Consider the following 25391-nt stretch of genomic DNA (forward strand, 5'->3'; position numbering starts at 1 on the left):
CCATTATCATAAGGTGGGGTTGAACAGAAGGCATGAACATACCTACTTAGGATCCTGAAAGCTTAACTTGGACATGGAAGTGGTGTGGCGTGTCCTTGAGTGGGGAAGGAGGTTATTTACTGTAACTAGCGGTTCTTTGAGGCATGTGGTTCCTATCCGTATTCTGCACATGGGCATACATGTGCTCCATGCACCCAAGTCCGGAAGTTTTTCCAAGCAGTGTCTGTTGACCTGCACGAGCAGTTTCTTTCTTTGTGCTCCCAACCGAGGGCATAATGGGCAGTGTGGGTTGATGCCACTCCAGTTCCTCCTCAAGTCCAAAGCAGAGGAGAAGGAGGGCGGGTAGTGGAATCCAGATAGGGACCACACATCTCAAAGAACCTCCAGTTTAAGTAATCTCCTCTTCTTCAAGTGCTGGTCCCTATGTGTACTCCACACATTGATGACTGCTCGCAAGTCACCCGGGAGGAGGTGAGTGCGAGAAGGGTGTAGCAGAGCCGTTTGTAATGGCTGTTCCTACTGCTGCATCCCCAGCTGTCACTTGAGTAGCATGCCATAAACGTGTGGACAGATCACCAAGTTGTGGCTTTGCAAATGTCCTGCAACAGGGCATCTGATAAGGATCCCGTGGAGGCAGCTTGTACTTGTGTGGAGCAAGCTGTAACACCCCTGGGCATAGGCGCCGACTCCGTGGGCGTTCCAGGGCTGGAGCACCCACAGAAAAAAAAACTTAGCAAGTGTGTAGCACCCACTGGGGGCCAGTTCCCCCCTGCCCTTCAGAGCCTCCTGCCCGCCAGTGGCCCCTGCTGATCAACCCCTCCCTCCCAGCGCCTACCACCCACCGCAATCAGCTGTTTTGGGGCATGCGGGAGGCTTTGGGGGGAGGGGGAGGAGTGGGGATGGGACACGCTTGGGGGAGGGATCGGAACTGGGCAGGAAGAGGCGGGGCAGGGGCTTGGGGGAAAGGGGTTGGGTGAAGGAAGGGCCTGGGGTGGAGCAGGGGGGTTAAGCACCCACCAGGCCCCGAGGAAGCCTGAGCCTATGCCCCTGGGATCGGGAAGATTTGCTATCTTATAGCATACTAGCATGCATCCCGAGACCCACTTAGAAATTCTCTGTGAGGATACAGCTTGGCCCCTTTGTCTTTCTGCTAATACTCACTCTCTCTTTTCCTTTTTTAATAAATTTTAGTTTAGTTAATGAGAATTGGCTGTAAGCGTGTCTTTGGGTAAATTCTGGAGTATTCATTAACCTGAGAGGTAATGTGTCTGATCCTTTGGGATTGGTAGAACTTTCTTATATGATGAATAAGATTCAGTAATTATCATATTTCACTTGGGTGTCTGGGTGGAGGCCTAAGGCTGGGTTGCTTTAAGAGAACTGTGTTTTGGCTTCTGGGTAACCAATGAGGTATTATAGAAGCTGTTTTGAGGCTAGCTTGGTGGATCTAAGTACTGGAATGACCACCAGCTTTGGTGATTGTCTGCCCCATTCTTTGCACTTTGCCCTAATTAAGTAACCTCAGTGTGGCTCCCCTGGGACCCATCATAATTGGTCACAGTGGTCGCCATGGAAAGTGATACCAGGCATCGCTGGGGGTAGGGGAACCATAGCTGGGAGGAGAGGATTGCTGCAGCTGTCTGGGCTCCTGTGCCACATCAGACACATTGCGGGGGCACACTATCTCCTCTGACTCTTCCGAGGAAGACAGTGGCAGTGGAAACGGTGGTACCGTCAGTACTGAGAGGCCTCTGTCTGACGGCTAGGGAAGGGGTCTTTCTTGCAACGATAGCAGTGGTTCATCCTCCAATGCAGGAACCTCCCTGAAAACTGTCAGGCCTGACAAAAGTGGAGACTGTGGGTAGGGGAGAAAGACCTCCTTCTGTGTCAGAAAAGTGTGTGGCCTGGGTCTGCAGGGTTCCTCTCGAGACACCAGAGGGAGCCATTTCTACCGTTGGAGCTGGCCGATCTCTGTATCGTTGAGGCTGTATCATGGTACATCCAGACCAGTGCTCATGAATAGGAGTGACCTCTGCACCCTGGTCACTGTTGGTACCGGCAGATCCCTTTTCTTCATCTTACCCTCCAGCTGGGGGGCCTTCAGAGCCAGTTCCACAGGATTTGTACACAATGTCTCACCTGACCTGGCATGGCTTGGGGAGAGAATGCATTTCTTGTGGGCGGTCCACTGCAGGCAGCTGCCCTTATACCCACAAGAGTGTTTCTTACTCTCATGGGGAGCCCTGCATCTTGAGTCTTTGGGCTCCACTCCATGGCTTGTGTTCATAGAATATCACGGTTGGAAGGGACTTCAGGAGGTCATTTAGTTGGGGTTGGTCCTCAAAGCAGGACCAACCCCAACTAAACCATCCCAGCCAGGGCTTTGTCAAGCCTGACCTTAAAAACCTCTAAGGAAGGAGATCCCACCACCTCCCTAGGTAACGCAGTCCAGTGCTTCATCACCCTCCTCGTGAAAAAGTTTTTCCTAATATCCAACCTAAACCTCCCGCACTGCAACTTGAGACAGAGGGGTACTGCTGGCCAGCTGAGTCCAATGTACGTGAGGGTTTCCCATGTCAGGATCAGATTGGGGCCTCAAAGCCTCTATCAGCCTGAGCTCTTGGGCCTTTCTGGTTCTGGGGAGGAAGGACTTGTGCATCTCTGCAAAGTGCAGCATCTGTCTGGCCCAGATGGTAGAGGAATCATTGATGTTTGCTGCAGATGGAAAAGGAGCAAGGGCAGGAGACAGTTCTTGAAGCATAGGACCTGGGATAAAGAGGGTTTTCCCCCAACCAGGGTGGAGGAAGGGGTTCCTACACTACAATAGAACTATTTACAGCAAACATATGCAATAATTCTTTCTTTGAGAGATTAGAAGAGCAAAGGAGGACAGGGTTGTGTCTCAGGCCATGTGGTGGTAAGAGGGAACTGGAGTGGCATTGGCCCACATCATCCCTTATACCCTTGGTTGGGAGCACAAGGGAAGATACTGTGCATATGTGGGTCAACGGACACTGCTTGGAAAAACTTCCAGACTCAGGCGCATGGTATGCATGCCTGCCCACATGTGGATAGACATAGGGACCAGCCTGCAAAGAATGTTTTGCCATCTCCTGTTTAGAGTTTTACCTGGCTGGTTTGAAATAGTACATTTTATTCATTAGTAATAATGAACTCATTGAAAAATGAACTAGTTACTCTCTCATGCTTATGCTCAAATAAATTGGTTAGTCTCTAAGATGCCACAAGTACTCCTTTTCTTTTTGCGAATATAGACTAACACAGCTGCCACTCTGAAATCTCTCATGCTAAAAATTCTCTCTGCCATATCTTCTGTTTCATTGGCTTCCATTACGCTGCAGCGTCTTGGGATTGAACAAAAGCTTTCGAGCATCTTAAACGCTCTTGAAACAGAATGAGCCATTACCAATTTTCTGGCTAGTGGTATTTCTCTAGGATCTAACCCAACATGGTACCAGTTGCTCTCAGTTTTCAATAAGGCCACTGAACATGGAGGGGACTAAGAACCCCACAATAAGTGCTTGGTACTTGGGCCCTTACTGACTGCTACAATTGGAGGGTACAACCTCATCATTATGAGGTTGATGAACTAATTATGAACTAATGCATCATTTCAATTACCTGTCCATCAGGAGACCTGATGTTATGGTCATGGGTGCTTGTACAAAAGCTATCTGCAATTTAAGGACATCCCCTTCTATGTGACTCTTTTCCTACTCTACCACCACATCTCTTCCAGCTCTGTGCACACAATAGCTCTCGCGTAGCTTTAATACCATCTCAAAACAGAATTTGAAGAATGGCTGATGACTAATTGAGCTGGCCAGAATCTCAACTCTAGGACTTTCTATAGGAGGCGGCAGCGGCTCTGGAAACCTTTCCATTAGACCCCTTCTTGTAACAATATTTTTTCTACTGTTCTCTGTGCATCAATTCAAGGAAACCCCTGAAGAAACCTGACATTTTCTTCCCCTTAGAGAGATCTAAACAAAAAGAAAAAAGGGCCTTCAGAAATTAGATCTATTTTCCCCTTAATCATTTTTGCTTCTATTGTTGAGCTTGTAACAAAAAAAAATCTAAAGGAACTTTTAAAAGAAAAGTTTTTTTCATTGCATTACTGGTGTCAGCTGAGTGTCTAGTCCAAAGTGAGTCAAGCTTTCTGGGTATTAAAAAAAGTGCAATGGGATATTAACTGACTGAGCTGTTGAACCAAGGAAAGAACTAACATTTTGCAACTTGTCAAAACCTACAAAAGGGAATGGGGGTGGGGGGGGTGGGGGGGGGAGAGAGAAGAGATCTGACTGACCTGCTGAAACTTACAAATGTGGAAGGGGATGAGATGGACCCCAAACAGTGCAATTTCAGACAAAAAGCAGGTAACTTCAACCAGCAGAAGATGAAATATTGGCATAAGCACTCAAATGAAAATAAATTGCTGTCCCTTAAAAAATAAAGGAGGAAAAGCCTTTCCATTCCATTGTGTGAACAGTCTCAAACTTACTGCCTGTCTCTAATGGGGATATTTGTACCTACCAGTACAAATACCAGCATATTGGTGCCACACATGTGGCACCAGTGTTTACCCTGGTTTGAAACTGTAAATTGTACTGCTGCAAGCCCCGTAGTGCTCTGGTTTAGCATATCTACACTAGGTTTGCATCAGTGCAGATATAGGAGTACTAATAACCCAAGGTAAACAGGCCCATCCATTCTGCCAGAGTCTTCTCTGCTGCTCAGCAAAATTCCATTACATTTGCTCAAACATACAAAGCCACGCAAATTCTTTGGGGCTCTGCATGGCCCATATTGTAGAGAAATGGGTGAATACCATGTCCTTGATGTTCTCCTAGTTATTCTTTTATGATCACATAAGAAATTTTTACAAAATCGCAATTGCTTCACTCCTGTTCATTTCAAAGCATCAGTGTGATCAAATGAGAACAAATGCCAAAAAGTTCATATTGAGTAGACGCTTTTGAATTGTCCACAAGGATCCTTAAGTCCTTCCTGTGTGGTTCATTCTTTAGAACCCACCAATGTGTGCAAGTAGTTCACTTTCTTGCTTTCAGTGTGTCTTAGTTTTCATTATGGAAACTCGTCTGTTGGCATAGCTTGCTTAGGTCTCTCTAAGGTTCACAAATCTTCTCTAGTCTTGACTAACCTAAATACTGCTGCAGCTGTAAACTTTGCTACCTCACTATTCTCCTACTTTCAGATCACTGTTAACTCCATATTATGCTCCAGTATTTAAGTCAAATGACTGGAAATAGAAGGTTCTAGAAACTCTCCGGTAATACTCTGATGGGACCAGGGAATAGCTTTACCAAAGCCATCAGTATTGCCAATAACTCAAGAACCACTCCTTCAATTCATAGTAATTAAGCCCTCAGACTAGGTCCTTGTCTACCCCTCTCCTCACTAAAAAAAATAGTCAAAGTGACATTGATGGATTTTATGGTAGTGTATCACACCATATTAATTTAATGATGAAAATTTACTTGAGTTTTGGAGTTTCAAATCAGTATTCAGTTCATTCCTGTCTACGCAAAATCCTCTTGCACTTTCCAGGAGGCCTAATGAATAGTGCATTTGTTATAAAATCCTGATGGGCAAGGGCTTAATATCTCAAATATTTTTCAATATTTTTATTTTAACAACTAACCTAAGGAAGCTTTCAGTTGTATGATATGAATGACTTCAAAGCAATCAAGTAGGTGATCAAGCTTAACTCTAGATAAGCAGCTGTAAATCCATCCTACAGCAAAAATCTAAACCCCACACCTTGAATACTGTGTGCAATTCTGCTCACCTCATCTCAAAAAAGATGCATTAGAAAAAATTACAGAGAAGGGCAACAAAAACGATTGGGGTATGGAACAGCATCCAGAGGAGATCAAAAGGAGACTGGGACTGTTCATCTTAGAAAAAGAGATGACTAAGGGAGGATATGATAGACATCTATAAAATCATGAATGGTGTGGAGAAAGGGAATAGAGAAGTGTTATTTACCCATTCACATAACACACAAACCAGGGGTCAGTCAATGACATTAATAGGCAGCAGTTTTAAAACAAACAAAAAGGAAATACTTCACACAATGCACAGTCAACTTGTGGAACTTACTGCCAGGAGATGTTGTGAAGGCCAGAAGTATAATTAGATAAATTCATGGAGGATAGGCCATCAATGCTATTATCCAAGATGGTCAGGGACACAACCCCATGGTGTGGGTGTCCCTAAGCCTCTGACTGCCAGAAGCTGGGACTGGATAACAGGGGATGATCACTCAATAACTGTCCTGTTCATTCTCTCTGAAGCATCAGCAACTGTCAGAAGACTGGATACTGGGCTAGATGGACCACTGGTCTGACCCACTATGGCCATTCTTATGTTCTTACCTGTCCCCTCAGCTCCGCCTAACCTTTTTGTATAGTCCCTTGATGCATATTGTCCAAATGCTCAATTGAGAGGTCAGGTCCAGGGACTATTTATGTTGGTTGTGTAATGCTAAGTCCAATAGGGTCCTGATCCTGGTTCAGGGTCCTTAAGTGCTACTGCAGTAGCAAGACTGAAGAGATCATAGAGTTAGACTCTATGGCAGGGTAATACTTTTGTGACTTTTAAGGAGTCTTGTTCAGAGTGTTTTTTCACCCTATTTTCAGACTAGCCAGTGTCTGATATATTTGTGGGGTGATTGGCAGATTAGCAAACTACTTTGTCCTAATCAAGAAAAGGAAATAGTACCATGTGACCATGGTGACCAAAGTAGGACAGTTTTGAAGGATGACTCCTCTCAGGCACTCCAGTGCCACCCAGTCATCATAGTGGTGCTAAGGCCTGGAGAGATTTAATTTTTGTTTAACATACTAGATGTGCTACATAACACCCAGCTGTAAACTGCATCTAACAGTCTATTCTGCCCCTGCATCCTAACTCCACTTTCCAAAATGGAGGGTCTCTTCAGTCACACCTAAGTCCTTGCACAACGACAGCCACTGCTCCACAAAGTCAGAGTGAAATGCACATTTTCTGAGCACACCCTATGTATTACCGACCATGGAATGGCTTCAAACTTCACTGCACGCAAGCTTAGCATTCTTGCCAAGTCTCTCATCACTTAACTCCAATTCACTCCCCCATCATTTGTATGGGCATCGCAGCGATTTCACTTCTAAAATAAGTCAAGCTGGTTCTGTTTCAAAACTTCTCTTTGGCTTAAAATAAAAATATGGATCAGACTTGCAGTGGGAAACAAATCCAGTTATACAAACAGCAGTGGAGGTGCTTTTTCCTCCCTGTAGCACAAATTTGTACCTGGAGCACATCACTTGTTTCACATCCTCAGCTGAAGCCACATTCACATATAAATACTGACATTAAAATATTTATCGTTCCACACATCCAGCATTTCAACCTGAAGTCTCCTACCTTCCCCATCTGAACAGCAGGAAAACTGATGCTTACAGTGTCTGTTCTGCACAATATTTTGTCATTTGTTTCATCTCCTCCTCCAAATAGGAATGCTTTGAATAAAGAAAACAATGGGAGCCAGGCATGACAGCTCTAGAAAGTTGCTGACACTGCAGCCTCTCCTGTTGTCCCGGTACCTGCAACCAACAAACAATTTCTTACTTGAAAAGCCACCACATGCATGGACACTTGAGTACAGGACCACCACACACTACTGTGTTCAGGGTATTTTAGGTAACCTTGCTATTTCAAACAGGCAGCCTCCATGCATAGACCCTACTCTAAGAGAGGTCCACTCTCCTGGGGCTAGGCTGAATGAGAGTAGGAGTGAAGGGGTATGGAAGGAATCCTTTACCTACCCAATAGTTTGCAGAGTAAATGACTGGGGGAGCTGCATGCCAACAAATCCTCCAGTCCTGCTCCTCCTTTAGACCACTTTAGTCCCCCAAACCTTGCCGTTCAGGGACTAGCATGGAAGCCCAGCCCTCAGTGGGTGCATAACCACAACTCTGTCTCCACAAAATACTGCCCACCACTGCCTTGTACAGCAGAACCACATGGGTTCTACTGCCTGTGGGGCCTTCTGCTGCCATACGGTGGGTGGCAGGATATGTCCCCAGGCCTGCTCTTCCAATAGGCACTGGATCTGGGACCCAGCTACTTTCTTGTTGAGATGTCAAACTGGGGAGGGCTTGAGCTGGAAAAACTTCACACCTGGGTTTGCCCACAAATCTCCACATGGTGTTTTGGCTCCAGGTTCTACTTTATCCAGATCTTTGAAGTCCAGGGGTGGGGTCTGAATCAAGTCCAGACTGGGCAGGAGAGAGGAAAAGGGGCAATTGCCCCAAAGCCCAGAATATATGGACATTTCTTCTGAAATCGGCAAAAGGGAAAACTACTTAACACTTGGGTTGTCATTCGGCATTATTGTCAAGACTCCATTTCAAGGAAAAGTGGACACTTCTCATCTACTAGAAGTAAGGCCAATCTCTCTTCACTGACCCCTGGGAGGGGCTGGTATATCTAATGTAACATTCTAAATTAAGTGCACATGCCCTCCAAAATTAAACTGTTTCTCCTTGGCTGTACACTGGGGAAGATGGTACTCTAGGGTCTCTCATCCAGAAGGGTTTAATCTGCCATGATTGGGGATAAAAAACTCAAAAACGAAAGCTCAGACTGTGCAAAACCAACGAGCTGATCTGTGATGGGTTGGTACTGGCTCAATGGGCCATAACTAGTTCTACATTTGGCCTATGTCTAGAATGACATCACTTCAGAGAGCTTCTTACTTAAACATCTGTTCCTGTGGTTTCTTACATTAGTAAGACAGTGGTGAAGAATAAGCTTTGGATAGAGGAGAAATCAATGCGGCTATCCTAAGAAGGCTACTAAACAGACTGTTCTGAACAAAATCAGTGAGAGAAATGAACCAAATAAATATTCCTCAGACCCCTGTCTCTTTCTCCAATGACCAGAACCTAGTTTCTGGGGAAAAAGCTTCCCACTGAATTGGGTGTTTTGATTGGTAATGTTTGAAGAGGGAATAGGCTCTCCACAGGCTCACAATGTCATGCTACTTAAAGATATTGAAATGGAAGGCAGGGTTATATCTGCTTTCAGAAGCCATTTTTATCCAAGTTGTAGAACATGGATGCTACTTGATTTAACCCCCCGCCACCACTTTCAAAAGAACCACAAGAAGAAAAGGTCAGAAATACAGGGGCAATGTCTTGTAATTTGTCCCTGTGGAGTCTGTCAGCGTAAAGGGAAAAGAATTAATTTCAGACTACATAGTCCCTTTCCTCCAAAGCTCTCTGGCTTCTTTACCAACATAAGCCTCGCAGGCCCCTTCCAAGACTGATAGCAACTCAGGTTTCAGAAGGGTGCAGTGAGGCAAGGAGACCTTAAGCTATAAGGAGACGACTTTTGGAAGCACCTTTTGAAAGTCAGTGGAACTTGTACTCCTAAAATCCCAGAGCTATTTTTGCAATTCTTCTCCTAAATTTGATGGTGCCTCAATTTGAGTGTCCAACATGTATGTGTATTAAGCTGGGCATCCAAAATGAGTGGACACTTCTAAAAATTTAGACCTAGCTGCTCCCCCCACCCCCTTCTAAAGTGATTTGGCAATTTAATAGCAGAGCTTGCAATGGAACATGGGAGTCCTTACCGCTTGCTCTCAGGAGGAGGAAAGAGCCAAGCAATGCACTACACTACAGTAGACGCTAATAATGTGTGAAGATTTGGATTCTTTAAGATAACCTCCAGTGCTAAGCCTTGTTTTACTAAATACCCTGCTGTGAGCTTTCCAAACAAAGTCCCACATTATAAAAGTAAATAGAACTATGTAATCTCAATTTCCCTCTGAAAGTTAAACTAAAAACAGAAGCTAGGTCATAAATTGAAAAGCAAGGTATCATAGAATATCAGGGTTGGAAGGGACCTCAGGAGGTCATCTAGTCCAACCCCCTGCTGAAAGCAGGACCAATCCTAAATTTTTGCCCCAGATCCCTAAATGGCCCCCTCAGGGATTGAACTCAACCCTGGGTTTAGCAGGCCAATGCTCACACTACTCATCCCTCCCTCCCCCCCCAACCCCCCCCAATATTTAACTTGAAATTATGTATGGAGAGAAATACTATAAAACAAGCAACATGAAATATTATTCAACTAGGCACTGATCTCAGTTGCTTGATTTAGTCAAGCAGAAATATCACCTCTCCAATTTAGAATGTGGCTCTTAAGATGCATCTGTTAATTGCAATTCAGCATTGAGACTAATCTCTTTGAGCAATTTTGCACCTTTACTTTTAATAAAGGTACTCACCACATAGCAAGGAATCTGATGTCAGCCCAGGGCATGTAAATACTTATAAAAGGATTATTTCAGTAGAGCTGGTGCCAATTCACTGGAGCAAAATGTTTTACCAAATCTGTTAGAGATTTGAATAAACATTTACCAAAACACAGGTAGGTTTCCATTGGGAGTCTGACCATGTTCCATGGCATACAGCTCTGCAGGAACTGGGGGTCTCAGGGATGTTGGTGGTTAGAGACAACTTCTGCATATCTAAATTCTAATTAGATGAATTATCAATTTTCCTTTCTGTCCCTAACTTGATGTGGCATTGCTGTTAAGTCATGTTCCATTTCAGATGAAGATGGTTGCATTTAGTGGTGGATGAAGCGATTTGAATACCTGAGGTCAAAACACTACAGTAACTATTAGGACTTCTTCTATAGGTCTCCAAGACATTTGAAAGCTTCATGGGACTTCCTGAGAATACGGGCTACCTTTGACTAGGATGTTTGCAAGATTTTCTGTGAATTGCAGTATAGCCAATTGCTCAGATGGATGGTGTACCAGTACTACTGAAAGAGTAGGAATTCTTGACCAACCCTTTGAAATAAGGATAATCTTTAAATGTAGCTAGTGGGTGGTTAAATCACAGATGCATATACAAGGACCTGAAAGGTCTCAGTGCAATATCCCAAGTCTGAAACAATGCACTGCTGCTGGAATTTAGGACAGGGCTGAGGGGCCCCCTGCAGCTTAATCCAAGTACATTCTGAAGAGTTACTTTTACCCCTCATCAAGCTCCTATGACCTTGACCCAAGGAATATTGGGGAAGTAGCTTTCATTGCAAGGGAAAGTGATAAAAGGAAGGTAACTGGGATTGGGAAAAAAATCTGAATTCCACAGCTACCTAAAATTCAGAAGCAGCCACCCCTTAATGACAAATCATTGGTTCCTCTTCAAGCAGCGTCTCTGGCAGGGTTGCATGTTATCTTGGGTGCATAACTAGAGGGAAAGAGTAGAAGTAATTCCCCTCATTGTCTCTCTCCTATTGCGTTTTACTTTTTCACATCCTCTGCCCTCACTTCTCGTTGTCCCTGCCCATCCCATCTCAACCTGCAGTTCATTCAGCGCCCCTTGCCATGCAGGAAATGGAGCCCTGTAAAGTGTAAGGGAAGTATCACATTTAGAAAGTGAATTTGTTCCATGACAGTTTGGAGACCTTAAAAGGAAAGGATTATAAAAATATTCTTCAGGCAGTATATTCTGTTGTCACAAGAGGGAACTGTACTACCGCACAGTACATCTTTGTTTCAGAGTGGGTTTGACTAGTCACGGTGTTGCCTTCTGTTACCAGAAATAGAAAAAAATAAATACACAAGTGAAGGTTCAACAGAGGGGCATGTCTTCAGCACAGAAAAAGGGCTCATCTCTAATGAGGTAAGGACAATTTGGTGCTGCTAGGTGGCATTGCAACAACAGTAGGGTTACCAAGTTTGGTTGGACACCTTTAATTAAAGAAAAAAAACAAGGAGCATAAGCTTTCGAGGGCTAAAACCCACTTCCTAGAGATTCCAGGGCATTCCCAGAGGATTTCTTTCCTGCAACAGCTGTTAGAGAGAATGCCTGAGCAAGTGCTGTTTAAGAAAGCTACGGAGAAGCTCCCCCTGCATTGCTGGTTCAGGGTAAGCTATCTCTTGATCCAAGCGTTCAGCTCCCTGCTCAGCCCCACCAGCTCAGACAACCCCCACACACTGATGCCTGGGCTGATTAGTCATCTTCTCCCACAGCTCAGATCCACTCACTCAATGGACATCTCTGGACTCAGGACACACCCAAACAATCATCCAGGTTCAGAGTCATCCCCTCTTCTACCAGGCACCCACCACTCTCAGGCTCAGAACTCTGCTCCATTTCTCCAGAACAGGGGACAGGATTACAGGTGCCCTTATACTGCCTGGGACTACCTCCACTGAAGCCTGTATATTCCCACCTCTGGCTTTCTGGGCTGCAGGGTAGAAACCCGCCGCCCACTAGTTGTACTGCAGCCTCTAAGGACAAAAGCTAGCCCAGCCCCTCCCCCAGCAGTTCCCAGTGGTTGTCTGCCCTGCATTACAGCTGGTATAGGGAAAGGTTTAGCCACAGTAACTAATAACCAGCTATAGATCTTGATATTTTTGCAGTACAGGCTCTTCTCTAGAAGAGCCAGGTGTGAGTGAGCACATTCCCTTCCCACAGGCTAAGTCTAAGGCATTGCTGGTGTAACACACACTTTAACCTCTCCCCTACTGTAGTCTAGATTTCCAGTAAGATTTCCAACAGGGATACTTGCTCAGACAGCAACACCTTTCTTACTGGAGGGCAAGATCACAGAAGTCTGACTGCACCCACTGCAGATTAGATTTCAAATGACATATGGTCTTCACTTCCTGCTCTTAAGGGGAGTTTGAGTCAGACCTTCAGAATCCCAAACTGCCTCCAAAAGAAACATGTCCCAGAGAGGCTCTCTTTCTGTGCAAGCCCAGATAAGTGATGCAAGACCTGCACCCTTGGACAGTACAGTACTTGTAGCATTACTAGTAATTTCACTGAAAGAATGTTTGAACATGCTGTACCTAGATAATTACGTAACAAAACATGTCTATGGGGGAAGCTACATACCAACTGCAGGTGGCTACCACATTGTCCTTTGGAAGAGCATATGGGCTCTTATTCTCTCTGGTAGGTGGGAGACAACAGTCAAAGCAAAATAAGGACTGAGACAGTAGACATTTATAATGAATTAAATATGGTAATTCCTTAATCCATGCTTTTCTATTGTGCAGCTCCCATAAACCAGAGTAATGTGCAACACAAAATTGATTACCAGCAGGAGAGTGGGATGGGAGGAGGTATTGTTTCATGGTCTCTGTATATAATGTCTTCTGCAGTTTCCACAGTATGCATCCGATGAAATGAGCTGTAGCTCACGAAAGCTCATGCTCAAATAAATTGGTTAGTCTCTAAGGTGCCACAAGTACTCCTTTTCTTTTTACAAAATTAATTGTTGTAAATGTATGAAGCTAATTAATTAGCCCAGTGAATCCTCCCATGCAGGAGGGGGCAAGAACAAGGCCATTGATATGGCTTAGATGATCTTCTGTAGCCCCTGCATGGATTATTTTGAATCTCAGAAAAGTGATCATAACAAGGATTTAGAGTACTAAGGTGCAGTAGACATAGTTCCACATCGATGTACAAGCTGTGCGCTCCTCAGTTGTGTTTGAGTTCTGGGAGTGGGGCACTTGTTAAACAGAAGAATGCAGTTTATGCCTCTGATCATGGTTGTATGTGTCCTAAATGAAGATTCAGATAAACTTTGAGTCATTTATTCACTGGGAGGAAAATGACTACTTGCAGAACCCCCATTTTCCAAACTACCTGACAGTTAAGACTTAAGACTGTTTTAAGGTGTCTTGGGGCTGAAAGGGTTAAATATCCTCTTGAGAAATTTCATTCATATCACATGCCCCCTCACAAAGTGCCTGCAGTTAAAAGCAAGAGGCCTGCTGTTCTAGAGCTAGGAGATTTGATGTAGTTTATGAAGATTTTCACATCAGAGCCAGCTTGGTCATCTTGGCTGTTAACTACAGCCAACAGTTGTAAACTGTGCACTGTTCACAGTTCTCTATGAAACATCTCAGGCCTCGTGATCTGGGATGCTGTATGTGAGACCTCAATGGCCCTGTTTTCCATAGGGAGGTGCTCGGTGCTTCTGAAACATGGGCCTCTACGAGCTGGGCAATGAAGGATTTACATGGTGCAGGTCATGCATGGGCTCTCCATGGCTGGGTGAATTTCACAGGTGTCGAAAATGGAATTATCTAAATGTTCGATATCCTTAAGGGAAGCATCCCTTGATCTGTTTTTGATGAAACCCTATAAACTCTCTCCCGATTTCACACAAAAAAGCGAAAGCCCAAAACTGGGTCTTGAGAGATTCTGGATTCAGATTTTGAAAGGTATGCAGGCGACTCTGTGCTCAGCATTGGCCTGCCTAGTTAATTTAGGAGCCTACATCTCATTTTCAAAAGGGAGTTAAGCACTTAGAAGCCTAAATCACTTTTGAAAAAAAATCAGAGCTTTATTCTTCCCATGCTTCAGGTTCCCATACTTGAACAGTTTCTGGCCTGAAGGGTATTATCTCGCTGACCGTACACCTTGGGGATGTGCTTACAGAATGGCTAAGCAAGCCTAAAATGCCAAAGCACCAATACATGGCTTCCCAAACTGTCACACCTTGACAGGACAGGAGTTAGCTACCTGTAGTGGGGCAGAAAGAAGAGGGGTCACTAGTGGTTCAGGTTTGGAGACACATTCTCTGGGGTTTTATTGCCAGGGTGCAGGATTTCATTTCCTCCATGTACTTTTCCAAGGAATTATTTTTATATATATATAAATAAATAAATAAATAAATAAATGTTGAGAGTGCCATCCACACAGGGTAGCTCTTGCATTTCTACAGTACCAGCTGGGAGCTAACATGTAGCTTAGCCCAAACAGACTCAACATATTAGTAGGCTGCACAACGGGGTGTCCTGGTCAGTAACAGATCCTGTAGAGAGGTTAGGCCTAAACTGGTGCTGTCCCACCTTGTAAGATCCCAGCTGGTAATGGGGAAACATAAGAGCTATCTTGTGGGGATTGGACTCCCCCCCCCCCCCATATTAGACTTAATTGCTTGGAAAACTGCATAAAGAAAATTAAGTAGGTAACACCTCTGTCTGGGAATGAACTCCTGAAACTCCAGGCCATTGGCTTGGAGGTGTCACATAGGGACACCATGAGGACTAGGTGTAGACAGGGAGTGCTTCAAGGTCCCCTTCAGAACATGCCAAGACCTGTACACCTTATCAAGCATCTTTACAATGTGTTTTTTTAAAAAAAAAAAAAAAAAAAAAAAAAAAAAAAACACACACACACAAGCTGCCTTCAAACCATGCAGAATCCTTAAGCTTTGACTCACTTAGTAGCCATATGCAGTGGTGAGCTGCCTCTGGCTCTTAGGGGTGGGGTGGGCACCCACTACAGTGGCCCTCAAGACCCTCCTTCCCGGTTCTGGGGGCAGTCAGGGGACAGGGGTGGATGGGGCAGGAGTGGGCCACGACCCCCTCGTGGGGTGAGAAGGGAACTGGTTGTTAAGATTTTGGCAGCTCATCACTAGCTGTATGGGGTCCACTTACAACCTCCCCTCCCCCCTTGATACCAATGAGATTTCAGGGTATAGATGAACTAGGAGGACACTTGCCATGCTGCTCCAGCTGGAGTCTCCCCTCCCTCTTTCAGAAGGGCTTGTGATCTGTGCTTGGAGGTTCCATGCAGGGCCGGCTCCAGGTACCAGCAAAGCAAGCACATGCGTGGGGCAGCACATGTCCACAGGCGGCCTTCCAGCCCCTTCCCCCCCGCCCTTCTCTCGGGGCAGTTGTGCTCTCGGAGCTGTGCCACTTAAATGGGGCGAGGGTGCTGTGCCCCGGGCCACAGCAGGAAGGGGAAGCCCCAGCCCCAGGATGCTGAGCTGCCAGGGCCCAGCCGCTACCTGGGGAGGAGAGGGCAAGTCCTGCCAGGGAGCCGGGGCTGCGCTGCCTTGTACCACCCCTTATCTCGGGGCTTCTCTGTGCAGAGGTGGGCAAACTACAGCCTGCGGGCCACATCCTGAGCTCCCAGCCGGGGAGGCTAGCCCCCAGCCTCTCCCCTGCTGTAAGCCCTCCCCTGCGGCCTCAGTGTGCCGTGCCACCAGCACTCTGGCCTGCCGCTCTTGCCAGGCAGCGTGGTGGGCTCTGGCATGGTAAGGGGGCAGGGGGGGCAGTTAGGGGATGGGGGGCCTGTCAGGGGCAGGGGTGTGGATAGGGGTTGGGGCAGTCATGGGGGAGATAGGGGATGGGGGCCAGGCTGTTTGGGGAGGCACAGCCTTCCCTACCTGGCCCCTCTATATAGTTTTGGAACCCTGATGTGGCCCTTGGGCCAAAAAGTTTGCCCACCCCTGCAGTAAATATTACCCATCCTTAATGATTAAATTTGGGAACACCCTAAAATATGCAGTTTGATAAGATGCAGTCACATGAGACTCCTATTGGAGCTCATCCACAATAAATAATATTGTTTTCAAAAAAAGTCATAATCTATTGCCACCCAGACCTCCTGTGACCTTGGGTGAGTCAGTCTGTTCTCCAACAATGGGTCTGTTCTACCTACCCTCCAGGGGTGTGGTGAGCACAGATTAGAATCTGAGCACTCAATTGTTATGGTGATGGAGGGGCCAGATAAATACATAAAATAGATGCATGTAAAAGTGTCATTTAAAAAAAAAGTAAGTTCTCAAGAGTTGCCCTACAGGGATAAAATAGCATATTGGCCAGAAAGCTGGCTAATGTCGTTCAATTTCTCTAGCTAGAACAGGCCACTACAAGTGTAGTGCTGCGATTCCAGGACTGGTGCAGGGAGCTGTATTCACCTACTGCATTGAAAAGGCTTACGTTTCAACTAAAGTTGAGGATACTGAAACTAGAGCTAAGAGCTAAAGACGGTTGTGACAGCTGGGCCTACAAAATGTACCCCCTACTGTAAGCTCAAATGTAAAAAGGGAGAAAGTTCATAAGAGGTTACAATAACCTATAATTTTTAGCTACTTGGAAATTAACTGTGAAAAACCAATTATAAACAAGTGTAAAACAAGCAGACAAAGAAGCTGGATTAGTCCAAACAAAAATGACTTGTTGATATAATTCAAGGACTGTTGAAATCATGCTTTGTAAAAAACAGAAGCTGTGGAACCAGACGCTAACAGACCAAAACTGGAGCGACAAATATTAGACCTAATTGGTGGACAAAATGAAAGGGATTAACAAGATCATCCACTTTTCAGGGGTCTTAGAGAGAGACTGGGAGAGGGGGGAGAACCCACACTTCAGTTCTCTTCCTTCTATCCCACCCTGCATCCCAGTTCATTTTCATCTCATTTTCTTCCCCCCAGCTCATCCCTCAATCTGCCAGCACTGCAACTCATCTAAAGAACTTTCTTCCTAAGAGGAAGGCCAGCTGGCTCACTCTCCTGGTTTTTCCATCAGATCCTGAAGTAAATCATCCTGCATTCATCCACACCTGCTTGGTCTATGGAGAAAGGGTCCAACCAGAGGATGGTCCTGACCAGAACACAATTAACCTGGCTCCAAGCAGCAGGTGTCATGGTCAAGTTGCATCCACTTGGAACTAGTCTGCAGTCCAGATGTTCCCAAAACATCAACAAAAGCCATATTTTTACCATCTTTTCTATCCCATCTCCTCCACCTTGTGTCTAGCTGTTTGTTAAGAACAGAATAAGTGAATACCTTTCATGACAGAGTAAAATTAAGCTTCTCTTTCATCAAAGAAAGGCTGCTCTGAAAATAAGAGACTGATATTTTGACTCTAAAAAACCTTTGATAAGGTCTGACCAAGTTTGTTTTTAAAATCAGTGTCAAGATAAATACTATTTCCTGATCTTGTATTTAATCAAGAACTATTTAACAGGGACGAAGTGGTTCCTCCTTCCCCCCCACCCACCCAGGTAAAGCCACATGGTGCTGATAAATGGTGGATAAATAGCCCTGAGGAATGACCTCTCTGCAAAGAGCAGGAGCAGCAGCCAAGTGATTGCCACTAATAACCTCACTTCGATAGCCCTGCCATTCATTGCACCTCAGGTCTGACCTGGAGGAAGCAACTCAGGACACAAGCTGCTAACTCCATGTCCAGTCAGTTCTTGGTCCTGGGTACCTAATGGTACACCTGTGTTGGTGACTTTTAAATGTGAACATGTTAGAAACCAGTCTCCGGCAGCTTTTGGAGAAATGGCTTTCAGCTGCCATAGGTCTGGGCTGGATTAGTACTGGTGAATGGTTGAGTTGTGTATTATCCTCATAAGAGCCCTAACAGTTCCCTCTGGAACAACAATTTAAGGAGAGTTGGGAAAACTTGATTTGCACAAAAAATCTGACACACTTCTCCCCCCAGAAGCAAGTTCTGATCCTTTGGCTTCCTCCACCCATTATCCAGCAGGTGGACAGAAGGTCCTGTTCTTAGACCAGCTGTTTGTTAAAACCAATACAGGCCATAATTAATGCAAACAAAACTCATCTCCCAGATAAGCCTGTGCCTGCTTACTCCTACTTTAATGCTTAATGAGCTAGCTTGGCTTGCAGTCCAGTTTCCTATAAGGCAAAACAGCAAAGGTCTTTTATAGTCAGTAGAATTCCTGGGGAGGGGGAGGGGGTTAAAAGCTCTCATAAAAAGGGAAAGCACAGAGTGGGGATTATAGCAAGTGATCCAGATAGCCAGGTTCTCATCACAGCCCAGCTATCTGTGTGCGTGGATTATTTAATGGGAACTAGTAGTATTCATTCAAGAGCCAGGGATTGTGGTAAGCCAAGTTTGAAGGCTAGAAGCCCAAGTCCCCTAGGCTACAGCTGAGAGAGAGATAAGTGATCAGAACATCCTGGGAAACTGAGCCTTTTCAGTTTTCCTCCATACATCTATTTAGACAACCCTTGAATTTGTAGAATTAAGACCTGGTGTGAGGTTAACATACCAAACAAACCACATTCCCTTGAGAGCCAGTAAATAGAGAACATGCAGTCTAGCTTGCACACAGAAGGGATAGCCGCACTCCAGGAGGGGAAAACAATGTAGGGCAAACAGTCCATTCATGGATTTAAATTTGGGCATTATGTTAATTTCAGCCATGTGAAAGTTCAACAAATAGCCTGACATGAACACCATTAGCATGAAGCACAGAGTAGTTTTGAAAGGTAATTAAAAAAAAAAAAAGCTAGAAGCCTCTCCATTTAGGGCCTCAGAACATCCAGCAAAATGTGGATTGTAAAATTTAAGTCCATCCTTTATTCTCACTTCTACCAAATAATGGGACACTCCCTGTTCACTGAGTCAGTCTTTGGAAGCTGCAATGTGCTTGTGAAATAGGAGGACCACTAAGACTATGAACAATAAAAACCCACACACCCCAATACACTTTATCTGCCTTCCTTGGAAAAATAATGTTCTCCATAAGAAAATATCCCCTTCCCTTTGTCTTCTCTCCCATCTTTACCAAAATCCAATTGTGTTCTTAATTGTTACCAAACTTCAATCTCAAGACAACTTCATATCATTTGAAAATAAGATGTATAATGTAGTTTTGCAAAGGCACTTCATCTCCCACTCCTAGGTAGGGGGAAACTACTTCCTAAAAACACTGAGAAATAGTTTTACATATGAAAAATGTTTTGGCATTAATTCTTTGACCTAGGGTGATATTATTCATATACTGTAGCACATGGGAGCCCTAGTTGGAGACCAGGACTCTATTGTGCTAGGCACTGCACAAACAGAACAAAAAGATGATCTGGATAGTGATTTCAGTGGCTTCTCACCTTGTTTAACTGTATCCAATGGAAAGGAGCAAGCTGCAGCATAAGGTCAGTTTGTCTATCAATTTAGGGCCAATTTTGCATCCCTTAATCAAACCAGTAATCCCCTTAATGTCTGGGTATTTCCATAGTCCTTCTCCCCATGGTGTTTCATGCTCACATGAAAGGCTGCAGGATTAGGTCTTTAATTTCTTGACAACCCACATGCCTTTTGTTGGCAAAGGTTGTGCTAAAGAGGCAAAGACAATCTAATGGGAAAAGGAGCCTGGGAACAAGTAGGCTCTAAATTATTTTAATCTGCAGGTCTTTGATGAACCAAATGTGTTCTGGATGTGACCTGGTCAGAGACTTAGGCCACTTGCCAAGAGATAAGATTTGGATTTTTCATTGGATACATTCCCGAATTTGTAAGAAACGTGGGTGTCAAAATTAGGCACTCTATGTTTATGGACTGTTTCTATTTATAGGGGCACAGGCTTATTTAACCTCCTTGGGACAGAAACCTTAATTTATAAAAGGCCATGCATGTGTAACTCTGCCCAGGTGGTACACCAATAGTTAGCCATCTCAGCCCATCCTCCATGAAATCACAATCAAGGGGAAAAAAACCACTCAAAGTTGTGGCTAGGTGACATTTCAGGAACATCTAAGGCAGCCTCTACAGTACAGAGATTATACCAGCATAGCTAGCCCAGCGTAACCCCCTTAGTGTAGACACAGCCTATGCTGACAGAAGGGGGAGGGGGGGTTTCCAATGTTGTAGGAACACCACAACCCCAAAAGTAGTAAAGCTTGGTCTACACTTAAAGGTTAGATTGACATAGTTACATTGGTCGGGGCAAGAAGAGGAGAGAAGAGAAAAAAAAAAAGGGAAACGTGCTTCTAGCAATGTAGAAATCTTTGACTGGAGAGGTATTGTTCCCACACACACACACACACACACACACACACACACAGAGGAAACCCCTCTCCATCAGTGTAGGCTGCACCTACACTCCGGAATTATGCGGCATAGCTATGCAAGGATGGTCTCTATAGTGTACGCATACCCTTAGCTACATCAACAGAAGCACTCTTCCATCAGCATAGCTGATTCAGCTATGTCAGGGTGTGAAAACACACTCCCTGGCCTATGTTGACCCAACTTTTAGGTATACGCAAAACCTTAGAATGCTGAAGAGATGCTGCTTTGTGGAAAGCAGCATGTACATGACCAGGATCATACATAAAAGAACGAGTAATAGATGGAGTTTGTGCCAAAACTCAGAGAGACACCAGATTCAACTGACAGACCTCTGTTCTATACCTCACTTGCAAAAAAGTACCCCCTTGAGTCAATGCCACTCAAGACGACAGGATTGTAAACTTGTCCTTCCACATCTCCCACCATGAAGTATTTTGAAGCCTGGCAAATATCAATATGTAGCAAGATCCAGTAGCAGTATGTTGAAGTGGAAGGGAAGAAAAAGGGGAAGGAAATAGGGACAGAACTCAGTAAGTGGCTCTTACCTTAAAGTGCTCAGTGCCCTCAGTGTAACTTGTCCTCCATGCGGCAGGACAGGGGAGCATATATTGAAGTGTATGGAGTTGGCATGAAGGGGCATAGCATACTTGCTATACTAACTCGATGTATGGTTTCTCTTGGAATTAAGATTTAACAGATCTATAAACAGACAAGTCTGAGGAGGCAAAGTCACTCCTACCTGCACTATGGCAATAAGAGAATTGTACTTTTTCCCCTTAAGCCAGTTTTCATTGATGCCTCTCTTGAGAGAGATACTCCCCCTCCCTCCCCCATAAAATGCCCTATGGCCTAGGGAAAGGTGCATGGGGCTGAGATCCAGGATAGGAGTGCAAGTCTCTTCACATCTCTGGGCATGTCAGATCCCTTGTTCAAGAGCAAAGCCACATGTCCTCCAACCTTAGAAAGCAGACAGACAAGTAGTCATCCCATTTCACAAATAAGCTGACTGAGAAGCTGCATAAGGTCACTTCTGGCACACCTGGGATCAGAATCCAAATCTCCAAAATGGCAGACTAAAAAGGCTCTTCCCCTGCCTAATATATGTAGTTCGTTATCCTGTCTAACCACTAAACCACACTTCCCTCCAGAGACAGGAAGAGAGCCCAGCAATCCTGGTCCCTAATATTCTCCTGCTATCTAGAAGATAGCTGTGTAACCCACTGGGAGATTTGTCCCCCGTGCTGTTCACCTAGGTAAGGAGCTCTCCTTCACACCCAGACTCCTACTTCATGAGCTGAAGGTCCAGGGTTCTGTCCCTGCTCACAGGACATGAGGCATTGTCCCTATGGCTGCACATAAAAGATACATTTCCTCCGGTGTTCCTTATACAAGAGGTTTGATTTAACTCACACACCAAACCTTTGTAATATGTTTTATGGGCGGGGGGGGGGGGGGGGAATTGTCAGCTTATAGAGGATACACAGCAAAATTCCAGGTGTTGCAGATTTTGGTCATTTGTCACAGACTATACATTTTAAGCTACACCGATAAGACCGCTAGCGGGATGCTAGTCTTAAGGCTTACCTGTGTCAGGAAATGGAAAACAGAGAGACCAGTGCTTCCAGGGGGCTCTACAACATCCATGTGGTTTAGGGAAAGACCTATGGAAGGAAGAAAGAAGATTGTAACCCCTTGGGGTTTAGCGAGCATGGCCCCTTTAAATCTTTTTCCTAGTGGGGAGGGGAAGCAGGGAGAGAAAGGAAGGAAAGTTGTGGGGTGTGGCTCTGGAGCCTGGGGAGAGAAGGGCTGCAGGCGGGAGGCCCTGGACCAAACCTGACGGAGAGAGAACCCGCCTGAAGCCTGGGAAGGACAGGGTGGCCGATCGGGGACACCCCAGGCCAGGAGGAGCACTGTGCCAGGGAGGAATCGCCGAGGAGGACAGGCCGGAGCTGGATCCAGTATCCCTGCTGCCCAGGGCTGCATGGGGCTGTGAGTACTGGGGCTTGTGACTCTGCACTGGGAATAAGGAGGGAGGCAGCTAGCTAGCTAGCGGGGAGGTGGTCGTTCTGTGTGGCTTTGCAGAGAGCAGCAGAAGAGGGCACTGGAGGGGTTTGTTGGGGGAAGTTCACTGGCACTGAAGATTACCAGGGGCACCCAAGACTCACCACTTAACTGGAACTTTGCTCTGTGCAGCCCCATTGCTCAGTGTCTGCCCTTTCAGGCTGTGCTACCACTGGGCCTGTGGGACCTTGGCTTGGATGCAACCCTGTTCTACTGCTCCCCCTATACCTCCCCTTGATTTTTTCTCCTCTCATCCCTCTGTAAATAAATATCGCCCTCCGTTATACCCATTGTACTTTTCCTGTGGGTGTGTTGGTTCACTCTGGGGGATTTGGAACAGGTGCCCCTGGGGTGGAGGGAATTTTTCCTGCTGCATTCCTGTGCACACCATCTCTTGGCCAGAGCTGCCTGCAGAGCAGACTCCATCTTGGCCACGAGGGTGCTAAAGTTACACTAGAAAGGGGCAAAACTAATACAGTTTTCCAGGTTGAGTCACAACTGTTTGCTTTAGATGCATTTTATGTGCACAATTTAAGGCATCTGAATTTAGCAAAACAGACACTAAAAGCCAGTGTTTTGTGACCACTTCCCTATTCATCCCCAGCCCCCTACACAGTGGCTCCCCAGGAAAAGGGGGTGAGCAGGGGGGAGTGGGCAGGGATACAGCATGCTTACGGAAGGGACCAGAGTGTGCGCAAGAGGCCTCTGGTTCAGAGAGCTCTGCTGGGGCCGCCAGTACCGAAGGGGGAGCCCAGTGCTTGTGCACCAAAGATGCTACTTGAGATCAGAGCAGGGTTTGAGGACACTTAATAGCACTAGTGAAGATTCCATGCTAGTGTGTCACCAGGGAAGCTATGACAGTGGTCAGTGTTTCAGAAAATTGCTAGCATAGGCCAGACCAGAATCTTCCCAGGTTGACAAAGCTAAATTTCTAAGATAACAGCAGACAAACACCTACCATGCCCCTTGGACCTCTGCTGCATCAAAACAGCAAAAAAAGCTCAGTGCCCCCTTTTGTAGGTTACCTTTACGATTAAGTGTTCGGGGGAAGGGTGAGGGCACTTAACTTTGAATAAATCTAACTTTATTAGAAGACAACTGGCCATAGAAAGATTTCCCCATCTACTCTCTGTTAAGGCCTTCCAGGAAGCCCATCTTGCACTGCACCATTACAAAACCCATCAGGATGAGTAATGGTTTGTGTTTCCCCTGCTAAAATGGGCAGGCTGGATCTAGAAGCTTTGTCAGTGAAGGCCGTTTCATTCACACTCCAATGGAAGTCAGGTGCAGTCCTTGGTGGACGATCCCCACCGGGCAGATGGCAAGAGTGCTAAACAAACCATAAATTTCTACCCCAGTAAGTACACTGCATGTCTGAGCCCAGAGCTGCCTCACAGCTCCCTTTAAGGGCCGAGGAACACCTCCCACCCATAGGCCTTTTCCTCCAGCTTTCAATTCCTATCCCTGCCCCTTTCAATCTCATCCAAAAATACAGCAGCTACTATCATGTTCCCTGCCTGCTGCCCAGAGATATCAGCTCCTGCACGGACTTTCCCTTCTCTTTTCCTAGCATTTAAGCTTCTCCTCATTTAGAGCTCTCCACCCTCCCCAGTCCCACCTGTACTGTACTGCTCTGGTTCTCTACATTGCTGCCAGGGAAGCCTTTCCTCAAGTCGAAGAGCAGCCATTGACCAAGGCAGCATGGCTCCATTGGAGTGACACCACCAGGGAACTGGGACAGTGGGGCTGTACATGGGACTATTCTTTAGCAAGGGCCAATGCTTAATCCCTGGTGCATACTGATAAGGGGAAAAAGGGGACTAATTTCTGCCATCAAACTAAGCCAGATCTGAATATAAAAGGACTATGGAGTCACTACATAGTGACACCATATTGGAAATGTCTCCATTGTTCCAATACAAGATCTCCAAAGCTTTCATTAGAGAAAGCATCTTAGTGCCACCTGGGCACACGTGTGATGGGCATTTTCTTACTACATATCTTTGACTGTTTTTAGCATGACTCTATAGCATTTAAATTTTAATTAAGCCTTATTCAGTCACCTGCAGAGATGAACCAGCCAGAAGAAATTGTAACTGAATATTAATTCTCTTTAAAATATATTTTTGTTCACTGTTAAAATTCAAGAAGATGCTACGAAAGCAACAAGCCATGTTTCCCTGAACACAAGTCACTGCAAAGCAATGCAGTTTGCAGTTCTTTAGTCCACAGTTCCACACATCCTTGTTCCTGTCACTTGTCTCACATTGCTCATTAAAAAAAAAAAAAAAAACACACACACACCACAACTTGGTTAGGCAACTGGCCAAGTCTTCCTGCAGAAGCAGCAGTGCTGTGTGCAGAACATCATCTGATAAACCAGATAACAGAGCTTCAATCCAGGAGTTTCGTTGCAATCAGTGGATACTCTTAATGGCTTAAAAAAAAAACAAAAAAACACACCACAACTTTGATCAGATTCTCTGAACTGAGAGATCAGAGCAACTGGCTAGAATGGTAATTTGCAGTGTCCAAAGGCCCCAGCTCATATCAGAGCCATTCTGTGTTAGGTGCTCTGCATACTCTAAGACAGTACCTGCCCCTGAGAGCTTACAGTCTAAATGACAAAGATAG

General features: G+C 45.4%; 1 protein-coding gene across 2 annotated transcripts in view; it reads right to left on the reverse strand.

The window, feature by feature from the left end:
• Positions 1 to 25391, reverse strand: part of NECAB2 (N-terminal EF-hand calcium binding protein 2) — a 368846-nt gene that overhangs the window by 340380 nt on the left and 3075 nt on the right. Inside the window, exon 2 of one of the 2 annotated variants that reach the window (XM_084644587.1) lies at positions 22281 to 22357. In XM_084644587.1, the coding sequence (XP_084500713.1) occupies positions 22281 to 22340 (60 nt within the window). In that variant the 5' untranslated portion in view covers positions 22341 to 22357. Of the gene's footprint in view, positions 1 to 7449; positions 7474 to 22280; positions 22358 to 25391 lie in introns of those variants that run through there. The other variant, XM_084644589.1, reaches the window with a different exon arrangement.

Source organism: Lepidochelys olivacea, assembly GCF_965140295.1.
Source record: "Lepidochelys olivacea isolate rLepOli2 genome assembly, chromosome: 12".
NCBI lineage: Eukaryota > Metazoa > Chordata > Testudines > Cheloniidae > Lepidochelys > Lepidochelys olivacea.